Source organism: Lathyrus oleraceus, chromosome 7, assembly GCF_024323335.1.
Source record: "Lathyrus oleraceus cultivar Zhongwan6 chromosome 7, CAAS_Psat_ZW6_1.0, whole genome shotgun sequence".
NCBI lineage: Eukaryota > Viridiplantae > Streptophyta > Magnoliopsida > Fabales > Fabaceae > Lathyrus > Lathyrus oleraceus.
In genome coordinates, this window is record NC_066585.1 from 514997087 (window position 1) to 515009103 (window position 12017).

Below are 12017 nucleotides of genomic sequence, written 5' to 3' on the forward strand. Positions count from 1 at the left end.
ACATTCCATTGTTCCCTTGGTTACTAAAAACTCAACCCACCTACAAAAGTGGAGAAACAAAATTTTCAAAGTCTTGGTCCAAACTATGACCATTGTAACATTACATTAACAGAATATGCTTCCAAACAATTCCTATCCTCCATTTTTATTTTTCTTTTATTTTCTAAACCGCCACTTCATGATCACACGCTAAGCATATGCTTCTTAATATTCTATCAAACTTTTTCCTAATATAAACCCTTCTAACACCCTTTTTTTCTTCATATCTTCATAAATCACTACATTATGAAATTTGGGAAGAGACTGAAGCAACAAGTTCAAGACACTTTGCCCGAATGGAGAGACAAGTTTTTGTCCTATAAAGAATTGAAGAAACTTTTGCGACTTTTATCTACGGCACCAACGTCGTTGCTAAATGGAAAATGTGAAGCTGAGTTTATGTATTTGTTGAACAATGAGATTGATAAATTCAATGGATTCTTCATGGAACAAGAAGAGGATTTCATTATTCGACACAAGGTAAATACAATACTAATATTTCTTTTATTATTTTATAAAATATATATTAAGATAAAACTGCTTGGATTGTTGAATAAGACATTAATACTAGGAATCTGTTACGTGTCGAGTAGACAACAACATAAGTCACTTTTATAAGAAGCTATTACTTTAAGTTTTCATGTTGGAATTTCATATTCTTATGTCACACCATCTTTTACAACTATAGCAATTTTCTCTTCAATTTTATGAGAAATAATCAAATTATTGTTTAGGTGAAAATGCTTGTCTTTGTTACTCCATTTAACAAAAAGAAAGAAAATGTAAATTATTTCCTATTTATTTTGTGTGATTGAGTGGGTGAGTTTTGTGAATGGCAATTGATTGTTTATGCCTGAGGAATATTCGTTGGAATATTACTTATAAGAATAAATGATTGAAGTTTTGTAAATAATGGTAATTATATAGTATACCTACCTGCCTCTGTTGGAAATTGTGATTGTAGCATGAACACAGAAAAGTTACTAAAAAATATTGTTTAAGAATTAAAAGTGGATTCTTTACATTTTAGAATCTTCTATAAACTCAACAAATGATCACTTTAATTTTATCAAAGATTTGCTTGTTTGAAGGATTCATAAATAATTTTTAAAAATAAATTATTAGGAAACTAAAATTTAAAATTTTAATTTTTTGAGTATTTTTTTTAATAAATATGTTAATAAATATTTTGATATTTTTTGAAAAGTTATATATATATATATATATATATATATTTAAAAATTTCATAAAAATAAATATTCCCACCTTTTCATGTTAAAAAAATTATATAAATATTATTAAAAAACAATTCATTCTTAGAAACTTTCATACCTAATACTAGTAACACTTATCATTGATTCCTTATTATTTGTTTCTGAAATGTAATTCTTAGATTTAAAACAAACACTGTTATAAAAATAAATTATCACTTTAACCGATTAGCATAAAATACTAAGTAATAACATATATTATGTATACTACCTTTATTTAATTTAGTGGATTAGAAAATTAAAATAATTGTTAATTAACTAAATTCTTATTAGGAAAAGTGAAATTATCATATACGTTCATGGAGAATCTTCATAAGAGTGAATATATATATATATATATATATAATATATATATATATATATATATATAATATATATATATATATATATATAATATATATATATATATTATATATATATATATTATATATATATATATATATATAAATGAATGTTGAATATGATCATAATTTTACAATTGGATTTTGAATGCAGGAAGTACAACAGAGAATCAAGAGAGTAGTTGATTTATGGGGACCGAATGGTAGTCAAGCTTCAGAAGAAGATTATAAAGAGGAAATGGAAAAAATAAGAAAAGCTATTGTTGATTTTCATGGTGAAATGGTTCTCTTAGTAAACTATAGCAACATTAATTATACAGGTAAAAAAAACTCAATCATAATCAAATATTTGTTCTCGTTAATAATATAAACAATTTTTTTAAAATAAATTTTATTGATTAATTTATGTATCTGATTTATATATATAAATCAGATATATTAATAATGATTATAAAACAATAATCGAAGAATATATTTTTTTTAGGGTTGGCTAAAATTTTGAAAAAGTACGATAAGAGAACAGGAGGTTTACTTCGTTTACCATTCATTCAAAAAGTATTGGAGCAACCCTTTTTCACGACCGATTTAATTTCGAAACTCGTGAAAGAATGTGAAAGTATAATCGACGAAGTGTTTCCGGTCGAAGAAGAAGGTGAAAGAGCAAGAGAAGAAATTGTAGTAGCTGGTGAAGGCATTTTCAGAAACACTGTTGCAGCTTTACTTACAATGCAAGAAATGAGAAAAGGAAGTTCAACACAAAGTGCTTTTTCTTTGCCTCCTCTCAATTTGCCAGATTCTGATCTTATTCAATCAATACAGCTTAATGCTGCTGTTCCAATTGTTTAGTAATTCAAATTGATTATGAATTATGATGGTAGTTAGATGATTATATTTATATAGGTACATCAATTTGATTTTAAGTTAGATATTTATAATGGGGTGTAACACATTTTGGAGGATATATAAGTTAGTTAATTGATGTTAACTTACATTTTCCATTTTGATTAAGAAACTTGTTAAATTACTTGTTACTTGAGATGAAAACAAAGCCATTTCTAGGATAAATGTTTAGTCATTAATTATCTTTGGTAATTACATTATTTTTGGTTTAATGAGCTATAGTATCAAATTAAGTATCATTTTGTTTTTATAGATGTATCTGCTAATAATCACAATTCAATGAGTAGTTTAGCAACATGTTACTTAGCAATTAAATGTGTATTGATGGTTAGTTAAACATCATTGATAGGTAATAGTGGAAAGATAGAAAGAAGAAGAAAAGAGGTAGGTTAGCAGCAGAGGAAACAAAATAAACAATAGAAAATAAAGAGAAAATGGACAGAGATTACTCTAGAGATTAATTTCTTTTTAAATTTTTTATTAAAATCAATCTTGAACTTTTACACAATCAGTTCAAACAACCTTCAACGATATTTAGAGCTTTTATACATATCAATCCACAAACCTTCAATGATATTTAGAGCTTTTATACATGATCAATCCACAAACATTCTAACAACAAATAAACTGTTTATATAGACTTAATTCAAAAGTCTTCTAAGAGTAAATAGAGCTTTTATACCGACTTAACTCAAGAACCTTCACCTAAGTTTTTTTTCCAGATTTATCTTGCAACCTTCAAATCCTTTAGAAAGATATTTCACAAGAGATTCCCATTCCTGAATAAAACAAATTAAGCATCTCACAAGTGCAACACAACTCTCTAAAGAAATTTTCACTCTTTCGACACTAAGGCAACTCTAGTGAAAAATAATTTAGAAAAAAATAGAGTAGAAAATAGTAGAGAGGTTTCTCATTTCGAAATCTGATGTGAAGTTAAATGAGGAGAAACTTTCTTTATATAGGAAAATATCTCAAAAAGGACACAATCCTGGGAAAAATTAAAGAGTTAATAGATTAAAACATGCTTTTAATCGATTAAGCTACCTAAAAAAGGATAATCCTAATTCAGAAAATGAAATCCTAAAATAGCTATATATTTTAATCGATTAAAAGGCATATCAATTTTCTTTAATCGATTTAACCAAAGTCTTAATTGATTAGGTACTGAGTTAACTTTTCTAATTGATTATAAACACTTCTTAATCGATTCCACACTTGCATGAATTGGTTTTAAGAGGTTTACTAAAATTAGAAGAGGTTTGAAAAGCATTTTGTGTGTTTGTGTAATTTTCTTAGTAACTCAAGACTTACTCTTGTTCCCTTTTACGAAAAAAGATCAACCTAAAGCGCTAAATGCATGACCAAAAGAGTTTTCACCCTTTCTCTCTTTCACAACTTTATTACTTTAAGTTCCTCAACTTGATTTAACATTGTATAGCATTTCAATTGTAACTTGGATCATTTGACTCATGAGGCTTAAGATATCTTGTATGGATGCCATCATTAGGAACTATTTTATAGTTGTAATCAAATTTCCTTTTGATACTTGTCACCAAGAACTATTGAAAGATTTATCAACACCAAAAGTCGTTTGACTTATGGACTTGTCAACTTTTAAACCGCTTGAAAGTTGTCATCATCAAAACCAGGCGACAATTATACCTTCAAAGCACATAGATTCACATTCTTCCTCTTTTTGATGGCGACAACAAATCTCTTAGTGATGTGTTAAAATTAGAAAAAGATAAATAGAAAGATTGGAGGAGCGGTTAACTCTCCTTCATAAATAAAGAGAGTATACTCTACTCCACTAGAGGGTATAATTCTTCCTTTTTGATATTATATAAAAGGAGTTTAAAAAAGAAACAATACATATATCACATATATCATTTTGAGAAAGAGAAGATGAAGAAGGAGAAGTAACACTAAGTAGATTAATCCATGTGTTATGTATAGGCTAGAGGCCCAATAGCAATAAGCCCACTTATCCAATCTCCTTCATTGAGCCCAAGGTATAAATACCTTCACAAATGATTTTTAGGTACAAAATATCTAATCTCCATTTTCACTATGATTATCTTGAACCTTAAACTGACTTGGACGTTGTAGTGCTAACCATATAGGCACCCCTTTTTTATCTGTTGTATCGGAGACTTATAATGTAGATTAAAGATCTGCATCGAATAATGACATTGATTCAAGATTAACGTATATGGTACAAGATACATCATGCTCGTAAACTTCAATCCCCGATGCTGCACCACTGTATTGTTCAGCAAGCTTCACTCAATCGTGGTTTCCACAATCCTCTCCATTTATGGTTCCGCAACAGAACATTGGTATCGCCTGTCAAAATCTACTTCCAATTGCTAGGATTTATATGATTTCATATCCATATTTAAATCTCCAACTCGTAGCATCCTCGTGACATTGAATCAGAGTCGTATTCAACCTTCAAAATCAAATTCTTAATTGATTAGGTAGTGAATTAGTTTTTCTAATTGATTATAAACACTGATTAATTGATTTCACACTTGGGTGAATTAGTTTTAAGAAGTTTACTAAAATTAGAAGAGGTTTGAAAAACATTTTGTGTGTTTGCGTGATTTCCTTAGTACCTTAAGACTTACTCTTGTCCCCTTTTACAAAAAAAAAGATCAATCTAAAGCGCTAAGCGCAAGACCAAGAGAGTTTTCACACATTCTCACTTTCAAAACTTTAAGACTTCAAGTTACTTAACTTGATTTAATATTGTCTAGCATTTCAATTGGAACTTCAATCATCTTGTATGGATACCATCATCCGTAACCGTTTGATAGTTGTAATCAAATTTCCTTTTGATACTTGTCACTAAGAACTATTGAAAGATTTATCAACACCAAAAGTCATTTGAGTTATGGAGTTGTCAACTTTTAAACCGCTTGAAAGTTGTTATCATCAAAACCAGACGACAATTATACCTTCACAGCACATAGATTCACATTCTTCCTCTTTTTGATGGCGACAACAAATCTCTTAGTGATGTGTTAAAATTATAAAAAGATAGATAGAAATATAGGATAAGTGGACAACCCCCTGTCACAAATAAAGAGAGTATACTCTACTCCACTAGAGAGTATAGTTCTTCCTCTTTGATATTATATAAAAGGAGGTTAAAAAAGAAACAATGCGTATAACACATATCATTTTGAGAAAGAGAAGAAGAAGAAGGACAAGTAACACTAAGTAAATTAATCCATGTGTTCTATGCCGGCCAGAGGCCTAATAGCAATAGACCCACTTATCCAATCCGCTCCATTGAACCAAAGGTATAAATATCTTCACAAAGGGTTTTCAGGTACAAAATATCCAATCTCCATTTTCATTATGATTATCTTGAACCTTAAACTGACTTGGGCGTGAGAGTGCTAACCATGCAGACACCTCCTTTTTATCTGTCGTATCGGAGACTTATAACGTAGATTCAATATCTGTGTCGAATAATGACATTGATAATGTCAATACTATGCATATCCGAGCTTTTTGATATTGGGTTCAGTGACAAACTATTCAGTGACAAACTTGACCGTGCAGTCGCAGTGTAGGTGGACCTCCTCCTCTAGCCTTATATATGTCAAACTTCATCCTAGGAGAAGAGAAGGAGAATATGGCATTGTATGTTCTAATGTTAATTTGGAAATTTCTACTAAGACACAAGTGTTATCAAACATGAGTTGTTGCAATAGATGTTGTGGTTATTTAATCATTGGTAGCACCACTTTACCACCTTTGCAATAAACAATCTAAGATTTCATATAAGCAACATTAAAAAGTTGCTAAAATGTTTTGAGTTAGTAAAAGTAGTAGTATTGGAATGATAGATGATAAATTGAATTTCTTGTATGAAAGCTTGTAATGTATATGAATAATGAAGGTGTGATAAGCAGTATAATTGAAACAGTTAGGAACTGAGCATAAAATAAATGACTAACCTCAACACAAAAGTTGAAGTCATGTTTTTTTTAGTTGATTTCCATTGTTGAAGGTATACATATATGTGTTAGGCAGTAGACAATGGAACTGAAGTAGGATAAAATGAGTAGCAAGAGTGCATATCAATGTGTAATTCTGGTAGCAGTAAAAAATAATACAAAAGAATTACAAAACCACAAGATAGTGACAATGATATGTTGCTTTAGAAAAAAGTCTAACAATTTAAATGTACTATATTAGTTTAAGCTCTGTAGGCTAAAGGAAATAAATGTTTTTATAATATAAAGGTTGTATTACAGAACACGAAAATGGAGCAAAGGAGACAACAATGGTACTATGCAGACATGGATGTCACCTTTAATGGCAAGCCTTTTCACACTTGTGGTCGGGTTCAATGGTTCAGGATTATGCTTAGAACTCGCTTCAAGGTCCTGTCACAAATACAGATAAAATAAGAGACAACATAGCAAGTGAGGTATGTACATCACATTATATTTGGTGGATAAATTAAAAAATTTATTGTCACTACATTCCATTCTTCAACAACATTTGCCTTATCAACACTCTCTTTTATCTATATAAGACATTATATAATCAATCTACATAGGAAGATATACAAAAACCATAATACATAGTAAGTTTAATGATTTACAGTTTGAGTGTGTTATATCTCAATTACTTGCGGTGTGAGAACGAATTTTGGATATGGATGATTTAAGGAAAAAGTATAAATCAATTTGAGTTGTATGTTAAAAATAAAAAATACACAACTGAAACAAAATTCGGGACAACATCGCAGGGGTCTTCGAGTTCCTTGATTAGTTTTTCATCTCGGAGGAATGCGACAGCAGAACAACTGGCCCATTGCGGTTGCCACTTCACTTCAAAGCCACTTTCAGTCCCAACATAGAGTCCAATTCAAGAGGAAACTCAAGTGGATCTGTCACTCTGGCCTAAGAAGATAAAATCACCCACAACAAAATTGAGTACATAACAAATTTGATATGAAATATTTATTTATATTTCATTCAATTTAAAAGATCAAAGTATGAAAAAAGTTGAAGGAAAATCACTTAAGAAGCTTGATCAAAATTCGTTACCTTAATCATTGTGTTGTGTAGTTGAGAAGCAGACACTTCTAAATGTTCTGAAGCTTCGCGGTCCTAGAAAATAAACGTTCCATGACTACCATCTTGAACCACCTCAATCTCAAATTTAAACATTCAAATCAAATAAATGATAATGAAACATACATCAGATTTAAAAAATACAATATATATATATATATATATATATATTATATATATATATATATATATATATATTATATATATATATATATATATATATATATATATATATATATAATATATATATATATATATATATATATATATATATATATATATATATATATATATATAAACAAGAAAATGACATAGTAAAATAATATCCTATATAGAATACTTATACCTTCATTTTTGGAATTTATAGTGATTCATAAAAGAACTCCATTAAACATGATCCACACTTGAAGAAGGATTAACAAGTATCTTTTCTTGCTTTTGTTGGGATAGAAGTACTGATTTTGTAACATATTTATTGGCTTTCCATATTTTTACTAGTGTTCTCCTTACCTATTTGATTTCAATATTTAAACTCAAAATGATTCTTGAAGTATTTTAAAGGTAAATTATTCATTATAAAAGACACACCAACAAAACAATTGTAGAAAAGTTATAATACTTACCTTAATACATTTTCGTTGATCTATGCTACACTTTTAGGATACCTCATCCCATCTTACAACTGATATATGTCAATGGACCAAATTTTTAGCAATTTGGCCTGAGAACCTTACAAGTAAGTTTGAACCACTAGTGTCTCCTTGACCATAGTCGTCGAGATCTACAATAACTTTTTTTAAAAAATATTTTTCAAATGCCAAACTTGATTTGCTATCATCTTTTTAGTTAACTTCTCCAAACATGTATCTACCAATAGATACAAATAAATGTTAATAAACATGTCCTAATAAGATATCCACCATCTAAGAAGATATTTATGCTAAACATGTTATTTAACTTTTAACTTTGACAAGTAGAGGCTCTTCTTTTCTTTTTGTTGTAGTTGAAGTTTGTTTGGAATTAAGGAAGGGTCAAATGTGTCATCAAAAGATGGACTATTTATCATGTTAGCATCTTGTTACGGACTATCGGTCATGTTCATATTTTGTTGTACAAAACTACACTAGTGTGGTTGCCAATTCACTTTAAACGTCATTTTCAGTTCCAACATAGATTCTAATTTGAGAGGAAATTCAAGCGGATTTGTCACTCCGGTCAAAAAAGTTAAAATCACCCACAACAAATTTTACTACATAGCAATTTTGATATGTAATGTTTATTTACATTTCATTCAATTTAATAGAGCAAAAGAGTAAAAAAAAAGTTGAAGGAAAATCACTTAAGAAGTTTGATCAAAATTCGTTACCTCAATCACTATGCTGCGTAGTTGAGAAGCGGCCACTCCTAAATGTTCTGAAGCTTTGCGGTCCCAGAAAATAAACATTTCATGACTACCATGTTGAACCACCTCAATCTCAATTTTAAACCTTCAAATCAAATAAATGGTAATGAAACATACATAAAATTTTCAAAATACAAAATCGATAATTAAAGAAATAGGAAACCTCCAAATTTCAGTTTTTGTCTGATTCCTATCAACACAAAAAAAAGGTTGGACTTACTCCATTGACAACCTTAGGACATTGTGGCAAACTTTGTAACACCAACTGAATTAGGAAGCTATTAGTTTGTCAGTTGCAAATGTAATGTAGAAAGTAATCTGAAGAATTGATTTAACATTCAACCTAACAAACACAAATAAAAGTTAAGATAAATGCAATTAGACATATGTCAGGTAATTTGATTATGCGAATCAGCGAAAGCTTGATAGCTTTGGAAATAATTTTTTCATAAGGAGTGAGCCGAGATTCTAAAGAGTTTTGTGATCAAACATGGGATTGTGTGCTCTTAACTTGTCATGTACTCCCATTCATAGAGTCCTTAGACAACCTGAAATTCGAAAATATTAGCATGTCATAATCCAAAAAAAAATGTGCAATTATTATGATGTCAGCATAATTATATTGTAGATATGATACCTTGATCGAAAATCCATGATGAGAGGCAAATCCTCGTTGATATGCATCTTGGTAACATTATAAGTGTTTGTCACAACAAAATGATATTTTCTTACAAACATGGAGATGAAAGAGACACAAATTGTTAAGCATATGTATGGCAACACCATAAAAGCATAAAAAAAAATAGGTTAAGCACATAAATAAGTAACAACCTTCTTCCTTAACCTTTGCGTACTGGAGTACAATAATAGCTGACATAGAGAGATCCATTTATTTTTGTTTGTAAGCAAAGAATTCCAAGGCGTAATCCTCCCATAGGGTACAATAGATTGTGTTGTTACTACATGTTGTTAAACAAAGGGAAAAACAAATTATATGAAACATATGAAGGTAATAAAAACCATTACAAATTATGGTAGTATAAGTTCATACCCCAAATCTTTCAAGTTTAAGTTAACCCGTGGTTTCTCTCTTCCAGATTGAGGTTGAGAGTATCCAACTTCGTCTACCATACCAATCACATCTGTATGCATAAAACAATATGAATTGAATCCATAAAAACATAAAAATGAATATGAAACATTCTAAAATTAAAAGGTATACCTATGAGTAGATTTTTCTGCCACTTCCCAAAAATGATATCAGCAAAAGAGGTGAATTTAATAACCTTATCAGGGATTGAATGCTTGTTATAATCTCCTACAGTTGTTCCATTGGTGAATTTCAATAGAAACTTGTGGTTGGAAGCGTTGAACATCAAATCATTCTTTTGAACATGAAAGTTGGAAATGATGCAAGTCTTATTTATAGTGAGAGCCGGATCAAATGTTTATCTAAACATTGTTGGAACAATTACATGGATATCATGATCTTGGGAAAGTAACATGTCATAAAATACTATATATTGTATGATAATAAAATATCATACCATAAACACCAAATGAAACCATAACATCCTTATTAAGGTACTAATAAGAAGATAATCCACAAAACACAACGAATAATAGCAAAAAATGATATAAACAACTACAAACAGAAGTTTTTGAAAAAAAATAGATGTACACAGTTAGTTCACTAAAAATATAACATAAATTATATAAAGTTTTTTTCAAAAATCAGAAATCTAAATAGATTTGAATCCCATAACTCAACAAAAACAATGCATATAATATATTTGTTATACTTGTGCAACCCTTTTTGATCTGAACATTTCATATCCAATAAAAACCATAACCCAAATAGACAACGCATAAAAACTATTTGTCACGGAAGAAACCAACAAACAAACAACTAAAACTAGAAATGCTTCATAAACTAAAACAACGATAGAAACATCAAAATATGAATCGGAATAAACGTAGTAATAAATCTGCAATAAAAGTAAAACATGAACACGAAACAAAAATCGATAATGAAATTGACTTCTTTTTCTATGACTATAAGTTCAAAATGATCATTTGCAGTGGATGAAACCTTCCATTTATGGTGTACTTTGACAACGATTATCCGTAGCTCTTTACTGTCATTGATGTCCTTGATAAGCTCGAAGGGTCGGGCCATGAAGAACTACATATGGATGATAAAGAAGGAAGTAGTGGGAAGAACAAAAAAGCTCAAACTTAGTTAAAGAACAAAGAATGCCGAGGCAGATGAAACGAAGGCAAAGTAATATATGTGAAGAGAGATAATTTGTGGTTGGTGAGGGAAACAAAAAATGGTAGAGAGAAAAAGGAGGCAAAGGAGAAGATGTGAGCAAAGAGATTTGTCATTGGTAGGATGCAAGAATTTGAATTTTCTTTCTTTCGGATTTAGTAAAAGTGAGGTCTTTGCAAGAAGATACAGAATTATACATTTAGTTGTTTGCAACGTTAGAGGTAATGTCAAAAGTGAGAGACCAATATGAAAGGCACATGCAGACAAAATGAAAGGGAAAAAAATAGAAAAACCGGTTTAATGTTTTTTTTGACAAAAAATTTTGGATGAGTTTGCATCGAGAACAATTGGTCATTTGAAAATGGGCCCAAAAAGAGAATACTTGGTTGCAATGAAATTGAAAGGTACATTTAGTTAGAATTTGGTTACTTTAAACATAAAATACTCTTAAAATGGTGAGGTGTCAAAGAAAGAGTAAAGAGTGTTTTTGACTTTTCCTGAACATTATATTTTCTTATATGATAGATTTATTAGTTTTGTATTTCATCGAAAAAAAGCACTTAATTATATTTCATATTCATTAGAATTATATCTCATCTACCTTAATATATTCTCATAAGCAGAGATTAATCCTAGTTACTTTTATCAAACCTAAGATGATTATTTTCACCAAACTTTCATTTAACAAAC

At 29.5% G+C, this 12017-nt stretch overlaps 1 protein-coding gene across 1 annotated transcript; it reads left to right on the forward strand.

Annotated features, from left to right (window-relative positions):
- Nucleotides 1-248: 248 nt before the first annotated feature.
- Nucleotides 249-2649, forward strand: LOC127107345 (SPX domain-containing protein 3). Its single transcript, XM_051044636.1, has 3 exons — nucleotides 249-519; nucleotides 1806-1971; nucleotides 2136-2649. Exons 1-3 carry the CDS (start codon nucleotides 286-288, stop codon nucleotides 2495-2497), a joined length of 762 nt encoding a protein of 253 aa, XP_050900593.1. The 5' UTR covers nucleotides 249-285; the 3' UTR covers nucleotides 2498-2649.
- Nucleotides 2650-12017: the final 9368 nt, after the last annotated feature.